This window comes from Choloepus didactylus (assembly GCF_015220235.1).
Source record: "Choloepus didactylus isolate mChoDid1 chromosome 24 unlocalized genomic scaffold, mChoDid1.pri SUPER_24_unloc2, whole genome shotgun sequence".
Lineage (NCBI taxonomy): Eukaryota > Metazoa > Chordata > Mammalia > Pilosa > Megalonychidae > Choloepus > Choloepus didactylus.
Window position 1 is genome coordinate 1407307 of NW_023637605.1, and position 27717 is coordinate 1435023.

Consider the following 27717-nt stretch of genomic DNA (forward strand, 5'->3'; position numbering starts at 1 on the left):
CCAAAAGTTGGTTCTTTGAGAAGATCAACAAGATTGACAAGCCCCTAGCTAGACTGACAAAATCAAAAGGAGAGAAGACCCATATAAACAAAATAATGAATGAAAAAGGTGACATAACTGCAGATCCTGAAGAAATTAAAAAAATTATAAGAGGATACTATGAACAACTGTATGGCAACAAACTGGATAATGTACAGGAAGTGGACAATTTCCTGGAAACATATGAACAACCTAGACTGACCAGAGAAGAAACAGAAGACCTCAACCAACCCATCACAAGCAAAGAGATCTAATCAGTCATCAAAAATCTTCCCACAAATAAATGCCCAGGGCCAGATGGCTTCACAGGGGAATTCTACCAAACTTTCCAGAAAGAATTGACAGCAATCTTACTCAAACTCTTTCAAAACATTGAAGAAAATGGAACACTACATAACTCATTTTATGAAGCTAACATCAATCTAATACCAAAACCAGGCAAAGATGCTACAAAAAAGGAAAACTGCCAGCCAATCTCCCTAATGAATAAACATGCAAAAATCCTCAACAAAATACTTGCAAATCGCATCCAAAGACACATTAAAAAAATCATACACCATGACCAAGTGGGGTTCATTCCAGGCATGCAAGGATGGTTCAACATAAGAAAAACAATCAATGTATTACAACACATTAAAAACTCGAAAGGGAAAAATCAATTGATCATCTCAATAGATGCTGAAAAAGCATTTGACAAAATCCAACATCCCTTTTTGATAAAAACACTTCAAAAGGGAGGAATTGAAGGAAACTTTCTCAACATGATAAAGAGCATGTATGAAAAACCCACAGCCAGCATAGTACTCAATGGTGAGAGACTGAAAGCCTTCCCTCTAAGATCAGGAACAAGACAAGGATGCCCGCTGTCACCATTGTTATTCAACATTGTGCTGGAAGTGCTAGCCAGGGCAATCCGGCAAGACAAAGAAATAAAAGGCATCCAAATTGGAAAAGAAGAAGTAAAACTGTCATTGTTTGCAGATGATATGATCTTATATCTAGAAAACCCTGAGACATCGACGATACAGCTACTAGAGCTAATAAACAAATTTAGCAAAGTAGCGGGATACAAGATTAATGCACATAAGTCAGTAATGTTTCTATATGCTAGAAATGAACAAACTGAAGAGACACTCAAGAAAAAGATACCATTTTCAATAGCAACTAAAAAAATCAAGTACCTAGGAATAAACTTAACCAAAGATGTAAAAGACGTATACAAAGAAAAGTACATAACTCTACTAAAAGAAATAGAAGGGGACCTTAAAAGATGGAAAAATATTCCATGGTCATGGATAGGAAGGCTAAATGTCATTAAGATGTCAACTCTACCCAAACTCATCTACAGATTCAATGCAATCCCAATCAGAATTCCAACAACCTACTTTGCAGACTTGGAAAAGCTAGTTATCAAATTTATTTGGAAAGGGAAGATGCCTCGAATTGCTAAAGACACTCTAAAAAACAAAAACGAAGTGGGAGGACTTGCACTCCCTGACTTTGAAGCTTATTATAAAGCCACAGTTGCCAAAACAGCATGGTACTGGCACAAAGATAGACATATAGATCAACGGAATCGAATTGAGAATTGAGAGATAGACCCTCAGATCTATGGCCGACTGATCTTTGATAAGGCCCCCAAAGTCACTGAACTGAGCCATAATGGTCTTTTCAACAAATGGGGCTGGGAGAGTTGGATATCCATATCCAAAAGAATGAAAGAGGACCCCTACCTCACCCCCTACACAAAAATTAACTCAAAATGGACCAAAGATCTCAATATAAAAGAAATTATCATAAAACTCCTAGAAGATAATATAGGAAAACATCTTCAAGACCTTGTATTAGGAGGCCACTTCCTAGACTTTACACCCAAAGCACAAGCAACAAAAGAAAAAATCGATAAATGGGAACTCCTCAAGCTTAGAAGTTTCTGCACCTCAAAGGAATTTCTCAAAAAGGTAAAGAGGCAGCCAACTCAATGGGAAAAAAATTTTGGAAACCATGTATCTGACAAAAGACTGATATCTTGCATATATAAAGAAATCCTACAACTCAATGACAATAGTACAGACAGCCCAATTATAAAATGGGCAAAAGATATGAAAAGACAGTTCTCTGAAGAGGAAATACAAATGGCCAAGAAACACATGAAAAAATGTTCAGCTTCACTAGCTATTAGAGAGATGCAAATTAAGACCTCAATGAGATACCATCTAACACCGGTTAGAATGGCTGCCATTAAACAAACAGGAAACTACAAATGCTGGAGGGGATGTGGAGAAATTGGAACTCTTTTTCATTGTTGGTGGGACTGTATAATGGTTCAGCCACTCTGGAAGTCAGTCTGGCAGTTCCTTAGAAAACTAGATATACAGCTACCATTTGATCCAGCGATTGCACTTCTCGGTATATACCCGTAAGATTGGAAAGCAGTGACACGAACAGATATCTGCACGCCAACGTTCATAGCAGCATTATTCACAATTGCCAAGAGATGGAAACAACCCAAATGTCCTTCAACAGATGAGTGGATAAATAAAATGTGGTATATACACACGATGGAATACTACGCGGCAGTAAGAAGGAACGATCTCGTGAAACATATGACAACATGGATGAACCCTGAAGACATAATGCTGAGCAAAATAAGCCAGGCACAAAAAGAGAAATATTATATGCTACCACTAATGTGAACTTTGAAAAATGTAAAACAAATGGTTTATAATGTAGAATGTAGGGGAACTAGCAATAGAGAGCAATTAAGGAAGGGGGAACAATAATCCAAGAAGAACAGATAAGCTATTTAATGTTCTGGGGATGCCCAGAAATGACTATGGTCTGTTAATTTCTGATGGATATAGTAGGAACAAGTTTACAGAAATGTTGCTATATTATGTAACTTTCTTGGGGTAAAGTAGGAACAGGTTGGAAGTTAAGGAGTTATCTTAGGTTAGTTGTCTTTTTCTTACTCCCTTGTTATGGTCTCTTTGAAATGTTCTTTTATTGTAAGTTTGTTTTCTTTTTAACTTTTTTTTTCATACAGTTGATTTAAAAAAGAAGGGAAAGTTAAAAAAAAAAAAAAAAAAGAAAAACAAGGAAAAAAAAAAAAGATGTAGTGCCCCCTTGAGGAGCCAGTGGAGAATGCAGGGGTATTCGCCTACCCCACCTCGATGGTTGCTAACATGACCACAGACATAGGGGACTGGTGGTTGGATGAGTTGAGCCCTCTACCATAAGTTTTACCCTTGGGAAGATGGTTGCTGGAAAGGAGAGGCTAGGCCTCCCTATATTTGTGCCTAAGAGTCTCCTCCTGAATTCCTCTTTGTTGCTCAGATGTGGCCCTCTCTCTCTGGCTAAGCCAACTTGAAAGGTGAAATCACTGCCCTCCCCCCTACGTGGGATCAGACACCCAGGGGAGTGAATCTCCCTGGCAACGTGGAATATGACTCCCGGGGAGGAATGTAGACCCGGCATCGTGGGATGGAGAACATCTTCTTGACCAAAAGGGGGATGTGAATGGAAATGAAATAAGCTTCAGTGGCAGAGAGATTCCAAAACGAGCTGAGAGATCACTCTGGTGGGCACTCTTACACACACTTTAGACAACCCTTTTTAGGTTCTAAAGAATTGGGGTAGCTGGTGGTGGATACCTGAAACTATCAAACTACAACCCAGAACCCATGAATCTCGAAGACAGTTGTATAAAAATGTAGCTTATGAGGGGTGACAATGGGATTGGGAAAGCCATAAGGACCAAACTCCACTTTGTCTAGTTTATGGATGGATGTGTAGAAAAGTAGAGGAAGGAAACAAACAGACAAAGGTACCCAGTGTTCTTTTTTACTTCAATTGCTCTTTTTCACTCTAATTATTATTCTTGTTATTTTTGTGTGTGTGCTAATGAAGGTGTCAGGGATTGATTTAGGTGATGAAAGTACAACTATGTAATGGTACTGTAAACAATCGAAAGTACAATTTGTTTTGTATGACTGCGTGGTATGTGAATATATCTCAATAAAATGATGATTAAAAAAAAATAAGGGAAAGTTAAAAAAAAAAAGAAAAACAAGGAAAAAGATTTGGTGCCCCCTTGAGGAGCCTGTGGAGAATGCAGGGGCGTTTTCCTGCCCGCGTTGATGGTTGCTGGCATGGCCGCGGATATGGGGGACTGGTGGTTTGGTGGGTTGAGCCCTCTACCATAGGTTTTACCCTTGGGAAGACGGTTGCTGCAAAGGAGAGGCTAGGCCTCCCTATGATTGTGCCTAAGAGCCTCCTCCTGAATGACTCTTTGTTGCTCAGGTGTGGCCCTCTCTCTCTAGCTAAGCCAACTTGAAAGGTGAAATCACTGCCCTCCCCACTACGTGGGATCAGACAGCCAGGGGAGTGAATCTCCCTGGCAACGTGGAATATGACTCCCGGGGAGGAATGTAGACCTGGCATCGTGGGACGGAGAACATCTTCTTGACCAAAAGAGGGATGTGAAAGGAAATGAAATAAGCTTCAGTAGTAGAGAGATTCCAAAAGGAGCTGAGAGGTCACTCTGGTGGGCACTCTTACGCACACTTTAGAGAACCCTTTTTAGGTTCTAAAGAATTGAGGTAGCTGGTGGTGGATACCTGAAACTATCAAACTACAACCCAGAACCCATGAATCTCGAAGACAATTGTATAAAAATGTAGCTTATGAGGTGTGACAATGGGATTCGGAAAGCCATAAGGACCACACTCCCCATTGTTTAGTTTATGGATGGATGAGTAGAAAAATAGGGGAAGGAAACAAACAAATAGACGAAGGCACCCAGTGTTCTTTTTTACTTTAATTGCTCTTTTTCACTTTAATTATTATTATTGTTATTTTTGTGTGTGTGCTAATGAAGGTGTCAGGGATTGATTTAGGTGATGAATGTACAACTATGTAATGGTACTGTGAACAATCGAAAGTGTGATTTGTTTTGTATGACTGCGTGGTATATGAATATATCTCAATAGAATAAAGATTTAAAAAAAATAGAAATACAGCTCTAGAATAAGGGAAAAAAAAAGCCAATCTATTTCTGGTATTTTGCATAACAGTAACTTTAGCAAACCAGAACAATGACCATATATCATAATTTGCTGTTCTAAACAAGAGGATAAGTTTGAAAGGGATAGTGTTAAATAATTACTTCAGGACAACAGCTTTAAATTAGGAGTTTCCCAGGTAAACTAGAATGTAGTCACCCTATCTGTACCCCACATGTGGTTCTATTAATTATATTCCTGACCAAAGAGGAGTATCTACTTACAAGTTTTAATTCCATTTCATGGTTTCCCTGTTTGTTTTTTTCTTACACATCCTCCATGTGTGGAGACTAATGCAGCATCATGCCAGCAATCTCCAGCTAGTAAAAAAGGGATGTTCACAGATGACTTACACAAGCTAGTGGACAACTGGACAAAGGAAACAGTGGGAAATTCTCTTGTTAAACCAAGTTTAAACCAACTTAAACAGAGCCAACACAAATTAGAGACAGAAAACTGGAACAAAATATATAAAGTAAGTCATTTGTTCCTGATCTTCTTAATTTATAAGAACTAAAATCATAAAAATGGATTCAGTTACGCTTATAATTGTGTTCCTTTTGTGGTTACAGTCACTATGAAAGAATGGCATAACTTGATAACATAGAGACTTTTCCCATGTCTAGATTCACTTTGTCTTTGAGAAAATTATCCTTTAGATCAGGGGTCAGCAAACTTCTGGGAAAGAGCCAGATAGCAAAAAGTTTAGACCTTTAAAGCCATATGGTTGTAACTATTAAACTCTGCTGTTGTAGTGCAAAAACAGCCATGAATGATATATAAACAAAAGGGTATGGCTTTGTTCCAATAAAACTTGATTTACAAAAACAGGTGGTGCACCATGGTTTGCTGACCTTTTATACTATTGTACTTGAATAAAAATGTCAAGTATCAAAGAAGAAAGCATCTGGAATGAAGATTCATTCAATCTTGTGATGCAAAAAGAGTTTGAGATTTGAGGAAAAGCGATCCTCTGTTGCACATTAGTACTCTTACAGCCAGTAAAGTTATCTTATTTGTTCTGTATGAAGATGAATTTTAAAGCTCTTTAAGCTAGAATATTATAAGAGGTATCTTAAATTCGTGAACCAGACGCCTAGTTATTGCATGTAGCATTAGTCAGGTATACATGCAATTGAACAGTAGAAAGATGTCCACAATGCATTTTGGAGTGGGAAGCAGCCAGGCTTATAGAAGAGAGTATATAGTACAATATAATTTACATAAATTATATATATTAGATGTATGTATCTGTATTAGTTAGGGTTCTCCTTGGAAACAGAATCAATGAGAGATGTCTCTTATTATCAAATTGTAAAAGTGACTCACGCAACTGCGGGAGCACACGAGTCCAAATTCTGCAGAGCCGTCAACAAGCTGTCAACTCCAAGGAAGACGTCTCACGAACTCCTCGGGAAACGAACTGGCAACTTTGACAAGCTCCCCAGGAAAAGCTTCACTGAGCAGCTGAAGAAGAAGTGAAGGTTCTCTAACCGTCTGGCTTATAAGCCTCCAACTGATCACCTGGACCAAATCCAGACAATTGCATTCTCTCACTGTGGAAGCACGCCCCTTGATGAGTCATCAGTCAGCTGCAGTCAGTTGACTGATGATCCAACAAACCAGCCTGTTGGTTTACTAACCAGCCTCAAATAGCCTCACAGCAATCGTCAGGCCAGTGCCCGCTTGATCAGACAGCTAGGCCACCTAGCCAAGTTGACACATGAACCCAACCATCACAGTCCACCCCTTGTCAACTTGGCAGTTGTACACATCACCTAAAACCATATCATCATAGTCCTTGTTTCTGTAACTGGTCACGTGGCCGTAGTTCATATTTATCACAACCTTCTTCCACTACCCATTCCATGTTCCCTTTACCCTCAGCAAGCACTTCAGCTTCATTCCTTCATTCCTGAAGTTTCTTGGCCATTGGTAGTCCTGCCTGGATTGGGTTGTTGCAGTTTTCCATTGACTTGAATCACGGGGCATGGTAGTACTAAGAGACGCCCCAGGGGATCTCCTGTATGCCAGGAAAACTCTTCTTCACTTCCATTGTGTAGTTGCAGTGCTATTTCCCCTTGATAGTCAGCATCAATCACCCCAGCCACTACAGTAATCTCCTTACTTGCCTGTTGATTCAGAGGCATAAGAAGCCCAAAGTGGCCAGGTGGCAGCCTTAACTTCCAGTTCAATGGGATTATTGTTGTGTTTCCTGGTGGAAGCACTCCTCCTTTTGGAACCAAGACTTGTAGACCAGCAGAGCTTAAACTTGCAGGGACAGGAAGCAAAAATTTCCCTAGTGGATCACTAGGAGTGATAGTGAGTGGTGCTACTCCTGTTTCCACCCCTTGATTCCTGGACCCATGAATCCTGGCTATGGGAGAAACAGCACCATAGAGTGGACGCTGATTAAGAGCATACACAGCCTTCTGGAGAACACTGCCCCAGCCCTGCAAGGTATTGCCACCTAGTTGGTGCCGTAATTGAGTCTTCAATAGGCCATTCCACCATTCTATCAACCCAGCTGCTTCTGGATGATGGGGAACATGGTAAGACCACAGAATTCCATGAGCATGTGCCCATTCCCTCACTTCATTTGCTGTGAAGTGGGTTCCTTGGTCCAAAGCAATGCTGTGTGGAATACCATGACGGTGGATGAGGCATTCTGTAAGTCCACGTATTATAGTTTTGGCAGAAGCATGTCGTGCAGGGAAGGCAAACCCATATCCAGAGTACGTGTCTATTCCAGTAAGAACAAATTGCTGCCCTTTCCATGATGGAAGTGGTCCGATGTAATCAACCTGCCACCAGGTAGCAGGCTGATCACCCCGAGGAATGGTGCCATATTGGGGACTGAGTGTGGGTCTCTGCTGCTGGCAAATTGGACACTCAGCAGTGGCTGTGGCCAGGTCAGCTTTGGTGAGTGGAAGTCCATGTTGCTGAGCCCATGTGTAACCTCCATCCCTACCACCATGACCACTTTGTTCATGAGCCCATTGGGCAATGACAGGAGTTGCTGGAGAAAGAGGCTGATTGGTATCCACCAAACGGGTCATTTTATCCACTTGGTTATTAAAACCTTCTTCTGCTGAAGTCACCCTCTGGTGAGCATTCATATGGGACACAAATATCTTCATGTTGTTTGCCCACTCAGAAAGGTCTATCCACATACCCCTTCCCCAGACTTCTTTGTCACCAATCTTCCAATCATGTTCTTTCCAAGTCCCTGACCATCCAGCCAAACCATTAGCAACAGCCCAGGAATCAGTATACAGACGCACCTCTGGCCAGTTCTCCTTCCAAGCAAAGTGAACAACCAGGTGCACTGCTTGAAGTTCTGCCCACTGGGAGGATTTCCCCTCACCACTGTCCTTCAGGGATATCCCAGAAAGGGGCTGCAGTGCTGCAGCTGTCCACTTTCGGGTGGTACCTGCATATCGTGCAGAACTATCTGTAAACGAGGCCCGAGTCTTCTCTTCCTCAGTCAACTGACTGTAAGGAACTCCCCAAGATGCCATAGCTGTGGGCTGGGAAAGAGAAGGTAAGGTGGAAGGAGTAAGGGCCATGGGCATTTGGGCCACTTCCTCATGTAACTTACTTGTACCTTCAGGACCTGCTCGAGCTCTATCTCGTATATACCATTTCCATTTTATGAAGGAGTGCTGCTGTGCACGCCCAACTTTATGGCTTGGTGGGTCAGACAACACCCAGCTCATGATAGGTAACTCAGGTCTCATGGTAACTTGGTGGCCCATGGTTAAGCATTCTGTCTCTACTAAGGCCCAGTAGCAGGCCAACAGTTGTTTCTCAAATGGAGAGTAGTTATCTGCAGAGGATGGTAAAGCTTTACTCCAAAATCCTAAGGGCCTGTGTTGTGATTCTCCTATAGGAGCCTGCCAAAGGCTCCAAACAGCATCTCTATTTGCCACTGACACTTCCAGCACCATTGGATCAGCTGGATCATATGGTCCAAGCGGCAGAGCAGCTTGCACAGCAGCCTGGACCTGTTGCAGAGCCTCATCTTGCTCCGGTCCCCACTCAAAACTAGAAGCTTTTCTAGTCACTCAGTAAATGGGCTGGAGTAGCACACCTAAATGACGAATATGTTGTCTCCAAAACCCAAAGAGGCCAACTAAGCGTTGTGCCTCTTTTTTGGTTGTAGTAGGGGCCAGATGCAGCAGCTTATCCTTCACCTTAGAAGGAATATCTCGACAGGCCCCACACCACTGAACACCTAGAAATTTTACTGAGGTGGAAGGGCCTTGTATTTTTGTTGGATTTATCTCCCATCCTCTGCCACGCAAATACCTTACCAACAAATCTAGAGTAGTTGCTACTTCTTGCTCACTAGGTCCAATCAACATGATATCATCAATATAATGGACCAGTGTGATGTCTTGTGGGAGGGAGAAATGATCAAGATCCCTGCAGACAATATTATGACATAGGGCTGGAGAGTTGATATAACCCTGAGGTAGCACAGTGAATGTAAACTGCTGGCCTTGCCAGCTAAATGCAAACTGTTTCTGGTGGTCCTTGCTGACAGCAATTGAGAAAAAAGCATTTGCCAGATCAATAACTGCATACCAGGTACCAGGGGATGTGTTGATTTGCTCAAGCAATGATACCACATCTGGGACAGCAGCTGCAATTGGAGTCACCACCTGATTAAGCTTACAATAATCCACAGTCATCCTCCAAGATCCATCTGTTTTCTGCACAGGCCAAATAGGAGAGTTGAATGGGGATGCAGTGGGAATCACCACCCCTGCATCCTTCAAGTCCTTAAGAGTGGCATTAATCTCTGCAATCCCTCCAGGAATCCGGTATTGCTTCTGGTTCACTACTTTGCTAGGCAGGGGCAGCTCTAGTGGCTTCCACTTGGCCTTTCCCACCATAATAGCCCTCCCTCCAGGAGTCAGGGAACCAATGTGAGGATTCTGCCAGTTGCTGAGTATGTCTATTCCAATTATGCATTCCGGCACTGGGGAAATAACCACAGAATGGGTCCGGGGACCCACTGGACCCACTGTGAGATGGACCTGGGCTAAAACTCCATCAATCATCTGACCTCCATAAGCCCCAACTCTGACTGGTGGACCAGAGTGACGGTTAGGGTCTCCGGGAATTAATGTCACTTCTGACTCAGTGTCTAATAATCCACAAAATATCTGATCATTTCCTTTTCCCCAGTGCACAGTCACCCTGGTAAAAGGCCGTAGGTCCCCCTGGGGAAGGCTGGGAGGGAGATTAACAGTATAAATTTTTGGCAGTATGACAGGATCCTTCTCCAAGGGTACCCGGCCTTCCCTTTATTCAAGAGGCTCTGGATCTGTAAACTGTCTCAAGTCTGGGAATTGATTAAGGGGCCGTGACTCTGTTTTTGTAATTCAAGGGAGATTTTTGTTCATGTGGCCTAGAATTCTTCCGCTTATATAGTTCAAACAAGAATTTAGTCGATTGCCCATCTATTTTACTACTTGGTACTCCATGATCCACTAGCTAATGCCATAAGTCTCTGCGAGTCATATTATTTTGATTGCTGCTTTGAGCCTGTTTTCCATTATGGTAGCCCTGTCCACCTTATCTGTGGCGATTAACTGCAGCCACTTGGCTTCTGCTAACTTGGGACCCAATTGTCCCCATTGTGTTTAAGGATTCCAGTTCAGTGACAGCAGTTCCTACAGCAATATCTGACCTACAGAGAAGGGCGACTACAGAGCTCTTCAGGGATGATGGAGCTAGTTTCACAAATTTATTCCTTACAGTCCTGGTAAAAGGTGTGTCCTCTGGACATTCCAGGGCTGTGTGAGCAGGTTTTCCATGATAAATCCACTCTAACATTCCAATCTCTCTAAGGCTTTGAATCCCCTCCTCCACATTATACCAGGGCAGTTGTGGCATTTCAACCTCTGGTAATGCCGGCCACCTTTTGATCCATGTTTCAGCCAACCACCCAAACAAACTGTTAACACCATTTCTAACCCCTCGAGCAACAACATTGAATGCAGAATCTCTGCTTAGTGGGCCCATATCAGTAAATTTAGCCTGATCCAACCTTATATTCCTTCCACCATTATCCCACACTCTCAATATCCATTCCCACACATATTCCCCTGGTTTCTGTCTGTATAAGTTGGAAAACTCATACAGTTCTTTTGGAGTATAGCGTACTTCCTCATGGGTCACACTTTGTACCTCACCCTTTGGGGCTTGTTGGGACTTGAGCCTAGTTATAGGTCTTGAAGCAAAAACTGGTGGTGGGGGTGGGTCATGAAAAGAGTTAGAATTATCTCTCAAGCCATTTACCTCAGGGCACTCTGTTGCATTTTCATCTCTTAAAACAGGATTAATCTCTCCAGACAAAAGAGTGAGGGCTGCTTCCTCAGGGGAGGTGATTACAAGATTAGCAGGCATTGAAGGGTTAATCTCCGTAGGTGGGAGTTGTGTGGCAGGCTCCTTAGGGCAGACTGGAGGCAGAGAAGCTGTTTCCCCAGGACAGCCCTCTACAGGTAAATCTAACAATGACCCAGGAGAATCCAGGGTTCCAATGTCCTCAGTGTCATTATTATCAATCCATATGTCCCCATCCCAAGTTTCCGGGTCCCATTCTTTTCCAATCAATGCCTTTACTTTAACAGCAGACACCCTGAGAGGTTGAGATTTTAGTTTACGCTGTAAATGTGCTACTCGCACAATAAGAGACTGTGTCTGATTTCCAGAAACCTCCAGTCTGCAGGCACAGATGGAACCCTTTACATCTGTCATACGGCATTCAAGTTTTGAATTTGAAGCCTTTAGCTCATCCCTTTCTCTTACAACTGTATCCAAAGTATCTAAGAGCAGCCAGCCAACATCATTATACCTCTTAATACTGCAAAACTCCGTGAAAGTGTCAAAAACGCTGTCACCCAGAGCCTCGCTTCGTACTAGAGCACAATTAGGAGAATCAAATGGTGCTATTTTGAGTATTTCCTTTGCCAACTCCTGCCATTGACTGTTAGTACCCTCTTGATTATTGAAAATAGAGTCATTAGTGCCTCTGAATCTAATCAGAGTAGAAAACAAATTGTAAAAGCCCATTTTAAGATTCCGTTTCTCAAGAACCACTCTCGGTACCAAGTTGTATTAGTTACGGTTCTCCTTGGAAACAGAATCAATGAGAGATGTCTCTTATTATCAAATTGTAAAAGTGACTCACGCAACTGTGGGAGCGCACGACTCCAAATTCTGCAGAGCTGTCAACAAGCTGTCAACTCCAAGGAAGACGTCCCACGAACTCCTCGGGAAACGAACCGACAACTTTGACGAACTCCTCAGGAAACGAACTGGCAACTTCGACAAGCTCCCCAGGAAAAGCTTCACTGAGCAGCTGAAGAAGAAGTGAAGGTTCTCTAACCGTCTGGCTTATAAGCCTCCAACTGATCACCCGTACCAAATCCAGCCAATTGCATTCTCTCACTGTGGAAGCACACCCCTTGATGAGTCATCAGTCAGCTGCAGTCAATTGACTGATGATCCAACAAACCAGCCTGTTGGTTTATTAACCAGCCTCAAATATCCTCACAGCAATCATCAGGCCAGTGCCCGCTTGACCAGACAGCTAGGCCACCTAGCCAAGTTGACACATGAACCCAACCATCACAGTATCTATGCAGAGAGAAATAGGAAAAGTCACTAACAAAATGCTGGATGGTAGAATTTGGGCTTTATTTTACTTTGTGCTTTTCTGTGTTTGAATTTTTAAGGTAAGTATTATTTTCTCAAAATGAGTAAGTCTGTTAAAGTGTAATCATTGCCTTAGAATCAGAACTTTCATAATTGAAAATGATGTATCTGTGTGTGTGTGTGTCTCTTATATTTGTGTACATGTATGTGTGTATATATATTGAATATAGTTTGGTAAAGAAAGTCTGAAAATACATTTATTATTAATATTAAATAAAAATGTTCAAAATCCTAGATTTCCCAAACTAGTAAGCTTGGGGGCTTGGTGTATTCATCTTACTCCTGATGCTATTTTATATACAGATAGTATCAACATTGTAAATTTGGAAGCCTTTAGGGACAAATTTCAAGGCATAAATGAATTTGTGCTGCCAGTGAGAGACCCTCTGAATACTGTGAATGGAGGCTTTTGTTGACTAATAGGAGGGTGATTTATTGCAGTATAACTGGGGATGTTTGGAGGCAGAGTTAGTAGAATGTGAAGTATGAATAAAAATGGTGAGGGTCTTTAAACAGACTTGGGTTCCAATCCCAGCTCAGCCATTTGCTAGTTGTATAACTTTAGACAAATCATTTGATCTCTCTGTGCTTGTTTCCATGTCTTTACAACAGGGATAATACCTGCCTTGTAGGACTGCTGTAAGGATTAAATAAGATAACACCTATAAAATGCCTAGCACATAGTAGCTACCCTATATATAGTAACTATTTTTGTGTTTTTAGGTTTGGTTTGTTGTATCTTTGTGTGAAGCACCCATGTCACTATCTTATGTTTTTTCTTGTTACTGTTCTGTAGCCTTATTTTGAAACTTTTGTTCACACAATTTTTGATCACCCTTTTACTCTGTGCTAATTTCTCTGCTAGGCATTGGATTTGATGAGCAAGAACAAGTTTGGTCCCTATCCTCCTGGAATATACTCTGATGGGACAGTTAAACATTAACAGACTTGCGTAAATAAAATTGCAACTGTAATAAGATATACAAGAAGAGATATAGAATACTATACAGTAAGTCAGATTTGACCTAGTAAAGAGAGGTCAAGGAAAACTTACTTGAGAAAGTGATGATTGAGCAGAGATCTGAAGGATGAGTAGGTGTTAACTAGGTGAAAAATGGAGGGAATATGATTCCAAGCAGTAAGAACAGCATATGCAAAGGCCATGTAGAGAAAGGGAGCTGAAGTGAAGAGAGTGAGGAGGAGTTGGTGACATAAATCTAAGAAGGTAGATATGGTCTTAAAATTGATGATAGTAAGGAGTTTTGTCTTTATTTTAAGAAAGATGGGTAGCCATTGAAGCCCTAGGATTGACATGACCAGATTTGCTTTTTGAAAAGATCACTCTGACTGAAATAAGAAGAAAGGATTAGTGGGGGACAAGGGTAGATGTTGTTAGACCAGTTAAGAGTTAGCCATAGTAGTTCAGATAAAGGGAAGTGGCGATGAAGAGAAGTGAACAGATTTTAAGAAATGTTTGAGATAAAATGGACAAGATTTGGTGATAGAATGGATGTATGGTGGAGGGGAGGTGGCAAGACTTAGGTTTCTGGCTTGTATAACTATATGCCATTACATTGTACCAAACACTGAGGTGGGCAACATGAGCAAACAATGTGTTTTGGTACGGGAAGGCGGCACATTTGGTTTGGGGACATTTGAATCTGAGATGCTTTTCAAATATCCAAGAGAAGATTAATTGCCACAAGTCCTTTCCTATTTAGTCTTAAAAAAATCCTGATATTGTTTTTAAAATAATACATTCTCATTTTGGAAATTTATCAATGCAGAAAAGTATAAAAGAAATATTTTAAAATATCACCTTTAGATCCCACCATCCAGAAATAATTGTCATTAACTTTAGATAAATATTATTTCAGATATCTTTCTATGTCAGTATATGGATGGAAATAATTTTACAAAAATGAAATTGTACTGTATGTGCTATTTTGAATCAGCAGTATTAAATTTATTTTACTTTAACAGAATGAAAACACTGATAAGAAGGGATTGCTGACCTTTAAATAAACGTTTTTTCACCATAAGAGAGACTCTTATTCATTCTTGCGCCAAGCTAAAACCCTTTACCCTAACTTTAGTTTGAAAGTTTAGTTGAGAGGATTTTAGCTTGATCATTCAATTGAGTTTGAAGAACTAAGCATTTGGCATTAACACCAAGCTCCCTTTTATGTGAGAATTATTTACTTCCATTAGACTTATTACTGTGTATGTAAGACTTTGGTAATCTCCATACATACTCATCTTCACAATACAATATGATAAAAGGAGTCAGGCAGGAATATATTTTCTCCATACTGTCAAAAACATAATTGTCTCTTTGTCTTGAGTTTAAACTTCCAAAAATATAACAGAAATGTCAGACTTGAAGATGTTGAATAGACGGGGATTGGGACAGAGAGTTAACATTCATTGAACACCTACTATATGCCAGGCTCTTTCCACTCTGCCACATTAAATGGCAAAGAATTATGTAGTAAGATAGGCTATTCTTGTCTACAGCACTGCATAAGAGAATGCTTGGAGCTGGCAGAAGAAAATAAAAATAGAAGAATATCACTAGCATGAGGAAAAGAAGGACTAAAATAATGAAAAAGGCCTGGGCCTTAGAGTTAGGAACTGTGTTAAAATCCTCACCTCACTACTAACTTGCATAATGGTGTTGGGTGAGTTACCAATTTTGAGCTTCTGTTTCTTCATCTGAAAATGCTGACCTTGCAGGGCAGTTATGAAGATGAAATGAGATAATGTATGTAACTATGCTTAGCACACAGAAAGGTGATCCAAAAATGGTAGCCATCCGTAGTAATAATGGGGGTTGGGTAGTAAGCCACCAAAATAGAAAGGAATATAGATGGGTAAAAGCATATACCAAATAAACTGATCTTTTGTTTTTATTTTTGTTTTTGTTAGAATACTCCATCTACTATGGGCTACACATCAACATGGATTTCTTCTCTGTCCCAAATCCGTGGAGCTGTCACAACTTCTTTGCCACAAGGACTCTCACTCCCTTCATTTCCTGGGCCATTATCATCATATGGAATGCCCAGTGTTTGTCAGTATAATGCTTTGGGGGGGACAGGGTATCCAGTACAGTGGGTAGGAATTCCAGGAACAACACAACAGTCTGTAGTAATCCCTACCCAATCTGTAGGACCATTCCAGCCGGGGATGAATTTGCAGGCATTTACCACTTCAACAGTACAGAATCCAGCAATGATCCCTCCCGGTCCCAAATGAATCAGAGTAGATGGTGAAAATAAAGGGATATTTTTTCAGAATTATTTTCAGAATACCTAAGATATTAAAGTTTCTTCTTGGGTTCTGCCATAAATTCTCTCATTTGAGTTTACTTTCAACTTTAATTTTTATTGTTGTTGTTCCAGTGTGGTATTTGATACAGTTCATCATTCTGTAGAAATGTGCAGTTTGTACATAGAACACTGCGCACAAGAATGATTTTTCACTTCAAATCCCATCCTCTTTGATACTTGATTTTTTAAAACTACTGTTCAGAATGCTTTAATAAGCTTGGCTTAAACATTACCATTTCCAGGACACTTTCCATGCATTGCTAAGAAGCCCCCATTTTTTACTGCTGCTCTCTGAAGCTAGATAATACTGCTCTTTAAAATGTATAAAATTATTTAAATTTATTCTCCCCAAACGTGGAAGAAGTGAGACTACAACATTTGGAGTCTTAAGGGATTATTCATGTGTTTATCTTAGGTTTACCTTTCACAACAGCAGAGTAACTTGCTGCAGGAAACATTTTGGTATATAAAATTAGAATAACGTTGTCACCCAATACAAAACATGAGCCCTTTTTAATGTGATTTTCCTTCTGGTCGTCACAGCGGTGGAAGTGAATGAAACCTTGTTTGGGGCGAGGTGGAAGGAAAGGGGAAAAACAGAGTACTGAAGCAGTTCCTTGATTCTGTAGTAACGGTAGCTGCTTTAGGATTTTGGTAGTAGTTAAAGCCTCTCTGAGGACAAAGCAGCTATCTCCTTGTTTTTCAAATGTACACTACATTGTTTTTGAGCATCTGAGAGGCACTGGTTTGACTTGCATTCTTTTGCATGAAATATATTGCAGCTCATATGATTCTCATTTTGGGGGAATCACTATATTCCTAACAAAGGAGATTCAAGTTTCAGCTCTGTTGATCCATTCTTCTGAAGTGAAATTTACTTGATATGATAGTTTTTGAGGCTTATACATGAAATACTGGCTTTACAGGGTTTAAGAGATGTGAGGTATACACTGTCCTGCAGTAAGATAATAGACCCTTGAAGGATACTATTTAAATTGTCCTAAGCTTCTTTTGGATTACCATTTTTTTAGTTGTTATAATTTCTTGTTACTATCTATAGATCTTAGATGATTTTAGATCTTAGATGATTTTGGCAGCCTCTTTAGAATCTGAGAGAGATCACTGTCAAGTTGCACTTTACTGGGTTTTATCCAGTTTGGGGAGGAGGAGAGGCAATGTCAAAATGTACACTTTTGATTTTCAACAAGATTAAATATAATAATCTTAAAAGGCTGGCCACAGGGTTATCTAATGTTCAGTCTGTTATACCCAAATAGAATTCTTAAACAGAATTCTTAAATGGTGTTTATCGACTACCAAGTATACATGTTTAAGCTACTTACTTTCTACTCTGAAGATTTCAAGGTCATTTCTAGTACACATTTACCTAATTAGGAGTTGTGTCTACTGGTAAACATTCCAAATCGTCATCCAACATTTCTGTTAACACATTTTCCTTCATATTTCTATAAAAATTGTACCCCATGGGCTTGCCAGGTAATAAGGAAAACATAATGGGTGTACTTTTTTTTATTTCGCACAGTCTACTTTGTGACATTAAGTACCCTTTATCTTATATTGCTTACCTGATGATCACACCCACAATCATGATGATTCTGTTGCTATCATTTGGGGCAACTAGGGCAGCATTTTGAGACTGGCTGTTGATAAAAGCCACAGTTTCTTTTCATAACATATACTGTTTTAGATGAGTGTTTCCAAATCTTATGTACAAATTCCTTAAATTTCTTCTTCAGTATTGGTTTTCAAGTTAAAGTGACTTTAGGGCATTAGTGTAGTGGCAGATGCTTGCATTGCAGTGTTTTCCATGTGTATAAAAATGCTCCTAAAATCCATAACTCTTTAAAAACTGCTTGTGTTTCATTATAAGAGTTGACTTTGTGTAATTTTATTAGACATACGGCCTATAAAGTGGAAATACTGCAGGTTTTAAGACTCCTTATCTAGTCACAATCTTTTTAACCAGTGTACCCCAGGATGAAAAAACCTCCATGGGAAACATGCCCAATTACATTTATTAATGGCTGTTCTACATCATCTGTCCTGCATTTTGTCACCATTTCTGTTTTATGTATAATTCATCATTCTTGTTTGCCTGCAGACTTTTGCAGTGCCTTGTGATATTTAGAATCTTTTCAGGTTTTTTCTGGAAAGAAAAATAGTCTTCCAAAATTTGAAGATGGTGAATAGTATAATACTGTCTTCATGGTGACTGCAGTAGTTGGGTTAACGTATATGTTATGTATACAATATGTATATATAATGTGTGTGTAAGTTTAAAAATACAAAAAAAAGTGAATCTGTGCAGAAATGAGGAAAACAGTGTTATTCACATAACTAAGATTTTGTTTAAATTATTTTTTCCCATTACTGAAATGGTGGATTCAGATTATAGTCACTTTGACTGTAAATATGGTTAGTTTTCTATCTAGGGGTTTTGCATAATTTCATAATTTTGCTAAATCTTATAGTAGGGCTATTTTCATCCTTGCTGAGGTACGTGGAACTTTTTCTCCCCAGAAATAATTGACTCAAGGTAAAGCTCAGAAATTCCCTTCTTACTTAACAAAGAGCCTACTATGTAAAAAAGGGCCTTCTACCCATTTCCAAAAAACACACAAACCTGTCCTTTTCATTTTCTTTCTTATAGAAGATAAAAAAGGTTGAACTTAACCATCCTGCTTGTAAACTTTATTTGAGGGGTAGTCTCTATGTCCAAACACCATGTTTACTTCTCAAAGTGCAAGACTGATGAATAGTACTGTATCTCCATATGTGGCAATGTGAGCATTTCATCATGAAGTACCTGCTGCTATGTCTGTGAAGTTGGATGTAACATCATAAGAGTATGAAACCAGTATTGGTGTAAATCTAATGAAAATAACCCTATGTATATTTGTAGCAGTCTTGAATCTCTATTTAAGGTAATTTGCTGTAATATAACAAATATCCATTCTGTTGTTCATCCCTTCCTTGCCAATTTTATATCAAGCATGAATTCTAATTATCTGTGAAAGTTTAAAAGGCACTTTTCTACTGTGATTTTTTGACTGAGTGTGGAGTGTTACATACAGTATGATGGGATGTATCATTTTAGAACCCCAGATTTAATTCCAGTTCACTTAGTTTTGTTTATCTACCTCGTTTTCAGTGCTGTTTTGGGGTGCACAAACTGCCTGTGAAACTTGCTTTTTTGCCTTGATCTCAGTATTTTTTCAGGTATAAACCTGGCCTGCCTCCTTGTCCTAGTGCTAAGTATGAGTTTGAGACAAGAGGGATCATCACTCTGCCACCAATCTATGTTTAAGTGGCCAGAGCCATGTGCCTCTGTGAAATAAGCTTTGGGGATTTAGGGATAGGGAGCAGAGAACATAAATCTAGCTGGTGGCAATATGGGACTTAGTTGTAGGAGTTAGTTATAAAATAAATAAATGGTAAGAAAGCACCTAATTAGACAGTCCAGTGCCTGTAACTTTGCATTTTTATTAGGGATGGATTTTTTTTGTCTATGTGCCTAAAGGGCTATCTATGGGTTGAAATTGCTTTAACTACCACAGTGAAATATTTGACAAATTTTACAGCAATGGCTTGTCATTCAAAATATTAGTATACTGGTAGGCATATTTGCAGTGATATTTTGTTTCCTTAAAATGTCTGTATGCTTCTAGCTGAATTGTACTTGGTGGCAAGAGTTTTATGTAACTGCTTATTCAATCTCTAAAGTTTAAGGAGGCATTGACTTTCTTTGCTGTCTTTTCTCCATGATTAAAATGATACATTCCTGGTTTTTTTCCCGAAAAGTCAGAAAATGTTTGTAAACTAGCTGTTCCTTGTTTCACATGTTTACTTTGTAACATTAAAGCATATTTACTGTTAGTAAATACTGTATTTCAGTCATCATCCATAAGTACATTCCTGAGGTATATTTGCCATAAGTTTGGGACTCAGTTATTTAATCTTCTATTTGGTTCAGAAAAACTTTCAGATATCCGAGGTGGTGTGCAGGCCATTTTTTTAGAATAAATTGTTCATTATTTTTGAATATTTAGTTTATTGGAGACTTGTCCCCCCCCCCCTTTGTTTAGAAGATGAGCCAGAAAATGGAGAGGAGTGTACAAAAGGCCATTGATTGGAAAAATGTAATTTCAAGAATTGAAATATATTTTAAAAGCCAATCCAGACTGTAAAATGGTGACACTCAGACTTGGTAAAAAACCCTTGAAGTGGGATTAATATGAAATTTTTATGGAACCAAATACTTTATGCCACCCTGGAAATAGTCGTTGTATGTGATGGATGAACAGAAACATTAGTAAGGGACTTTGACCAATGTAGGAAGGAGATAGTAACTAGGTTGCACTAAAGTTATTTCCAACTGAGATAGGTGGAAGAGTATATAAACTAGCAGCTCCCATTCTGGAAAGTTTTCTTTTAATTAAAAAAAATCCTCAAACAAAAAGGCTAAAAGTCAAGCAAGAAGGGAAAGGAGAAACTGGGCTCTGAGAAAAAAACGTGCCAGTGTAAAATAAACTCCTAAATGTGTGCTAGTCATCCTTCTAGTTTTTTTTTTTTATTAGTTGCATTTCTTTTCCACTATAATTTAAGGATTGAGATTGAGGTTTGTGGTCCAGAACATACCCTCAGCAGAAATAGTGACTGATCAGAAAGTGCAGTTGTTCAAGGTCTGTCATGCTCAATCACTTAAAGCTGTAATTTGTTTGATATGAATATTAGCATGTAGACCTAGTGCAGCATGGGAGCCACTCAGGAAGTTTGTGCAATTAATAAACTTTCATGCATAATTTACTATTGAGTATGCAGAATTTCAGCCACTACTCTACAGTTAACATCTAGTTGTATATGTGAACTCTCCTTTCTTAATTGGGGAATGTAGCATTATATAGAATGTTGTTAAACTTATTTTTAGTACTTTCTGACTTAACTTTCTTTTTTTGGTAAATCAAGTGATCTGCCTTTCAACAGTTGTCTGGTTTTGGTTCTTTGAAACTGTGATTTTTATTCCATTTGTACCCAACCATTTGTAAGTATTTTGTTTTGTTTCCTGGAAATTTTGTTTTGAAACAGAAAATAAAGACTGTATTAAATGAGTACATTATCTTATTAAAATGCTGTCATAGTTACTGCAATCATCTGGCTTAAATTGGTCCTTCACTTACCAGATGTAATTTAGCAAATTCAGAAACTTTAGTCCTTGTACATTATGCTGGCTGTTTGTTTGCTAAAGCTGCTGGAATGCAATATACCAGAAATGGGTTGGCTTTTAACAATGGGGAGTTATAAGTTACAAGTTGCAATTCTAAGGCCATGAAAATGTCTAAATTAAGGCATCAACAAGAGGATCCCTTCTCTGAAGAAAGGCTGCTGGCATCCAGGGTTCCTCTGTCAGATAGCAAGGCACACGGCTGGTGTCTGCTGGTCCCTCACTCTCGGGTTCCTCTGTCATATGGCAAGGCACATGGCCAGCATCTGCTGGTCCTTTGCTCCCAGGTTTCATTGCTTTCAGCTTCTGATTCCAGTGGCTTTCTCTCTGAGCATCTGTGGGTTCTCTCTTTGCATCTCCAGGATGTTTCTCTCTCAGTTCTCTCCAAATGTCTCTGCCTTTTTATCCTCTCACAAGGGACTCCAATAAAGGATTAAGATCCACCTTGAATGGGCAGGGTCACATCTCAATTGAAACAATCTAATCAAAAGGTCCCATACACAATAGGTCTGTACCCACAAGAATGGGTTAAAGGAACATGGCCTTTTCTGGAGTACATAACAGCTCCAAACTACCACACTCCACCCTCTGGACCCCAAAAAGACGTGTTCTTTCCATATGTAAAATACATTAATTCCATCACAATATCACAAAAGCTTAAATCATTTCAGTAACAATGTTAAACTCAAATTAATATCAAAATCAGTTACAGGCCTGGTCTATCCTAAGGCAAAATTCTCCTCCAGCTGTAGACCTGTGAAACTTAGAACAAGTTATCTGTTTCCAGTATACAAAGGAGGGACAGTCATAGGACAAACCTTCCCATTTCCATTGGAAGAACTGGAAGGAAAATGGGTCAAAGGTCCCAAACAGTTTGGAAAACCTGCAGGGCAAACACCATTAGATTTCCAGGTCTGAGAGTCATCTACAGAAAGACATTTATCCTCAAGGCTTGAGACAGTGGCAGTCCCACTCTCCAAGGGCTTGCGCAGCAGCCCTGCTCTCTCCAAACACAGTCTTCCTGAACAATAGGACAGCAAAACTCGCATCAATCCCCCAGGCATCTGAGAGCCCTGGGGTGGTAACACTTCCTAAACAATGGGGAGAAAGGCTCTCCCTCTACAACCTTGGGACAAACTCACCCTTTCCCTGTGCATGGGTGTGTCCACTCTCTTGGCCCGAGTTTTCTTGGCTCCAAACCTTCACTTCCATAGTTCTGCCCTTGAAGGCATTTTTGCTTCAATCTGTCCCTTTCCTGTCCCTTTTAGTCCAGACTGGCAGTGGTTCCGTTTATACAGATCCCACAACAAATTTGTAGGTTTTGCATGCAGCACACGGGGGTCCCAACCATCAGACAATAGGACTTTCCACAAATCCTTTTGGGATAACTCTTATCATCTCCAATCCTGATTTGCACTGAGATGGCTAACTGGTTAAATCCTTACATGGGGCTCTACCCTCTGGGGTCTCACTTTCTGGGAACCCAGAATTTTCCAAACCATCAATTTCTGGTTTCTTTGTACCCAAGAGTTCAGTTCTCAGCTTATCTCTCTCCTCTCGCATTTTACTATAAGCTGCAAGGAGGATCCAGGTCACACTTTCCACATTTAATTTGGAAATTTCTTCAGCTAAGTATCCTCACTTATCACTTTCAAATTCTCCCTTCCATCTAACACCAGTATTCGATTTTGCCAAATTCTCTGCCACTTTAAAACAAGGATCACCTTTCCTCCAGTTTGCAATGACACATGTATCATTTCTGTCTAAAGCCACACTGGAAGTACCTTTAGTGTCCATATTTCTACCAATAGTCTCTCCAGAGCAATCTAGCCCTTTTCTATGAAGCATCTCACAATTCTTCCAAGAATCTTCCCCAATTACATTTATAAAGCCATTCCAGCATTTTTTTTTTTTTTTTTTTGTATTTGCAAATTGCAGCACCCCACTCTCCTGGTACCAAAATCTGTTTCGGTTTGCTAAAGCTGCCATAATGCAATATACCAGAAATGGGTTGGCTTTTAACAATGGGAATACATGAAGTTACAAGTTACAACTTTAAGGCCATGAAAATGTCCAAATTAAGGCACCAACAAGAGGATACCTTTTTTAAAGAAAGGCTGCTGGCATCCAGGGTTCCTCTGTCAGATAGCAAGCCTCATGGCCAGCGTCTGCTGGTCCCTCACTCCTGGGTTCCTCTGTCATATGGCAAGGCACATGGCCAGCATCTGCTGGTCCTTTGCTCCCAGGTTTCATTGCTTTCAGCTTCTGATTCCAGTGGCTTTCTCTCTGAGCATCTGTGGGTTCTCTCTTAGCATCTCTGGGGTGCTTCTCTCTCTCTCAACTCTCTCCAAATGTCTCTGCCTTTTTATCCTCTCACACAGAACTCCAGTAAAGGATTATGACCCACCTGGAATGAGCTGGGTCACATCTCAGTTGAAACAACCTAATCATAAGGTCCCACCCACAATAGGTCTGCAGCCACAAAAATGGATTAAAAGAACATGGCCTTTTCTGGGGTACCTAACAGCTCCAAACCACCACAGTGATTGAAAAAAAAATCAAAGTCACGTGGTACCTACCTCTTGATTTACAGCTCCAGCAATTTTGAGTTGGACCTCTTCTCCACATTTGCAATTAAGCCATAATTGTAACAGTATAGGTAGGTAGGACTTGTGATATCTAATTCTCACAACAATCCTATAAGATAGGTCTGTTACTATCTTGGCTTTACAGAGAAAATTTGAGGAACAGAGATACTAAAAGAACTTGATAAAGGTCACACAGCTAGTAAATGGTGAAGCATGGATCCAAACCCAGGTCTGTCTGACTTCAAAGCTTATGGGAAAAACTCCAGACCATATTGATTCTCAGATGCACTGCATGCATAATAATCCAAACACATTTAGAATAAGCTTTTTTCTAATTATTGAGGTTAGTGTACACTTTTCACATGCTTTCCATTAAGTTGTATCCATAATTTCAGAAGTAGAAGTCCGTTTATTGTATATATAAGCAAGGATCAAAAATGTGCCTTTTACATAAACTTAATTCCTTTCATTTGACAATGTTTAAGGTCCACCTTTAGAAAAAAGGTCATTTGGAAATCTTCCTCCCACACCTCTTATTCACAATACAATGACTTGGAAAACTGTCAAAAGTGGTCACATTAGTTGTTCACTTGATAGGTTTATGCAAGGAGCCTTGAAGGAAGTGTAATAGGCCTAACAGAAACATTCCAGATATGATGAGGATTTTTAAGGGCTTTTTAAAATCTATTATCTTGATTTATTGACCCAATAATTCTGAGGCATTCTATCTTAGGTGATCTCTAAGGGGGGGGGGTGTAGCATGATACATGGTGGAACAAGCATGGGTGTTTGAATCACAGATCTCTATGAAGCTCCATTTTCTTATTTGTAAAATGAGGTGACTGTGAGAAATGAGATATGTAAAGACAGCTAACCCCCTCCCTATTTTGCTAATTGTGTTTATTATTAGGTGTCTCTTTGGTGACTTTCACACTAAATTTGCAGTTGGGAAATCTGAAACTGGGATCTGATTCTTATTATAGTTAATATAGATACCTTTTAGAGTCCAGCAGACCTGGGTTTGTACTCTAGATTTATGAACTTGGGACAAATGCTTAATTTTTCCAGCTTCAATTTCTTCATCTGTAAAAATGATATACCTGCCTCAGTCAAGTTGTTTTGAAGTTGAATGAAAAAGCATATAAAGCTTACCACTATTCCTGGTACATAGTAGATTTGCTCAAATAACAGTAATGACTACCACAGGGACCTTACAGATCACTATTTTAAGAGTAGAGGAAACAGGGAAAGGTGGCAAAAAGAACCCAACCTCTGGGTCAACATGAGGCCTGTTGGTGGGGGAGATTAGGTACTGGCTCAAAAGATGGTAGATGATATAATAAAGTGAGGTTCAGAAGTAAAAGTGTCTAAGTTGGGGGATAAGACCAATATACAACTCATTTAAAATGTGTCCTCATTAATGAGCACCAGTAGGTAAAAGAATGAGATGACAGAATTATGTCAGTGACTAAAGAGTTTAGACAGGAGCTAAATTAGTTGGGAAAAGACAGATGGGTCTTAGGACAGGCGTGAAGAGGAGTACACATATTTGATGGTCCAAACGGCAACAGAACCTTGGAGGAAGAGTAAAAGTGTTCTGTAGCGATAGAGAGAAGGTGATCATAAAATTTTAGAACTGGAAAGGATTAGTTCATATGCATTTCACAAATGAGGAAATAGACTCGGGAATTTAACCATTGTTAATAAGCTTTCTCCATTCCAGGTCAGTGGTTTTCCATCCTGACTGCATATTAGAATCACCTGGGGTGCTATTTTTAAATGAGTGTTTGAGCCCAATCCCCAGAATTGGTATTTTTTTAAAGCTCCCTAGGTGATACCAATATTTACTAGGGTTGAGAACTGCTGTCACTGTTTCCTTTACTCATCAAATGACCTTCCTACTATCAACTAGTTGCTGGCTCAAATAACAAAAGCAATATTATGGCCTCATTAGACTTTCTGATGAATTACTTCTTACCATATGAGCTTACAGACTCTCAAACAGGCCCCAAGGATTCAGGCAATAAAGAAACCTAAGTGCACCCCTTGCAGAAACTGAAGAGTTACTACTTAGGTGGAAGTTGTCAGAAGATTAAGTCTGAGGTGAACTCTCCATGCAACCTCTTTATGCTTTTCTCCACCCTTTATGACAAAAGTTAACATTTCTTAGGTATTTACTGTGCCAGTTATGATGCTAAGTGCTCTACAACATCATTTAATCTTCACTAGCTTCTGAGGTAAGTATCATTACAGTATTTCCCTTATAAGCTCCTTGACTGTCTTGAAAACTGCTTTCTCCCTAGAGCCCAGCTTTGTTCCTGGCATGTGGTAGGTATAAATAAATCTGTTGAATAAATTACTGAGTTCCTATTTCACAGATCTAGTAGGGGTTCAAGAGGTTAAGTAATTTGGTTAAAATTACACATCTAATAAGGAACTGAACTGGTATTGGAACCCATATCTTTGCTCCAAAGCACACACTTTTTCCACTATTCTCTCACATCTACTTCCCCTTCTACTTCCATGGCTTTTGCCTCTGTTATCTCTAGCCTCTCTGTGACCTTCTCCTCTCTGCTTATGTCCAGCCTAAAGTTTCTCTTGTACTGTACGTATATTAGGATTTGTGTATAAAGTAATAAAAACCCAATTTGAACAAACTTAAGCAAAGAGGGTAATTTATTATAAAGATGGAGGGGGAAGGGTGTTTCACAAAAGCCAAGGATGAGGAGAGGATCTAAGACGGTGGCACAGAGAGGAGTGGAAGCTAGTTAGTCCCCCTGGAACAGCTAATAAACAACCAGGAACAACTAGTAAATAATCCGGAATAACTGCAGGGGGACAAACGTGACTGTCCACTCATCATACACCAAACTGAATTGGGAGGAATGCCTAAGATTGCAGCATAAAATCTGTAAGTAAAAACTGGAGATCTAAGCCAGGAGGCCCCTCCCCCCACAGCCTGAGCTGCAAAGCCTCATGGTGCTAGAGAGAAGCTCTCTCCCAGCAAGCGAATATACCTCAGCTGAGCTCCAACTGGGGTTTTAATTAAAAGCATGGACTGCTTGCTACAAGCTATGAATCCCCAACAAGCAGAGGCTTTGGGTGACGACTGACCTTGGAGAACTGGAGGGTAGCTGTGGACTGGCCCTGAAGGTGGCTTTCTGTCCCTTTTTCACCTCAGTGGAGAAAGCCTCAGCCATTTTCAGTTCCCAGCACTCTGACCCAGACAAGGGTGGAGATAGCACTGGCAGTCTACAAAAATGCTAATGACCTCTCCCTAGGGGGGTTATCTTCCTTAAGAGGAAAGGGGTGGGGCCCAGCTCTACTAACTGCCTCAGATCCAGACCCAGAGCCTGGGGGAAAACAACCATGGGGCCAAACCTCCTTACACCAGTCTGGAGTTACAGGCTGACAGGCACCACCTGCTGGGCATAATAGCACAGTGACCTGAGGCATCACAGGGTGTACCAATTTTCTAAGACACACCCTCAGGGAAACCAGATACTGAATAGTTCTTCCTTCTGGGACCTGATCCTGTTCTGGTCTGGGAAAACCTGATTGGGGTAACCAAGGAAACCATGCCTAGACAACAGAAAACTACAACCCACACTAAGAAAAACGAAGTTATGGCCCAATCAAAGGAACAAACTTACACTTCAACTGAGATACAGGAATTGGAACAACTAATAATAAGTCAATTCAAAAAGTTTAGGGAAGATATG

At 40.0% G+C, this 27717-nt stretch overlaps 1 protein-coding gene across 1 annotated transcript in view; it reads left to right on the forward strand.

Moving 5' to 3' along the window:
- LOC119525163 (serine/threonine-protein kinase WNK3-like) overlaps positions 1–21289 on the forward strand; it is a 175226-nt gene extending 153937 nt beyond the window's left edge. The window contains 2 exon segments of the mRNA XM_037823760.1: positions 5375–5577; positions 15762–21289. Of these exon segments, the coding sequence (XP_037679688.1) occupies positions 5375–5577; positions 15762–16091 (533 nt within the window). The 3' untranslated portion in view covers positions 16092–21289.
- The last annotated feature ends 6428 nt before the right edge of the window (positions 21290–27717 follow it).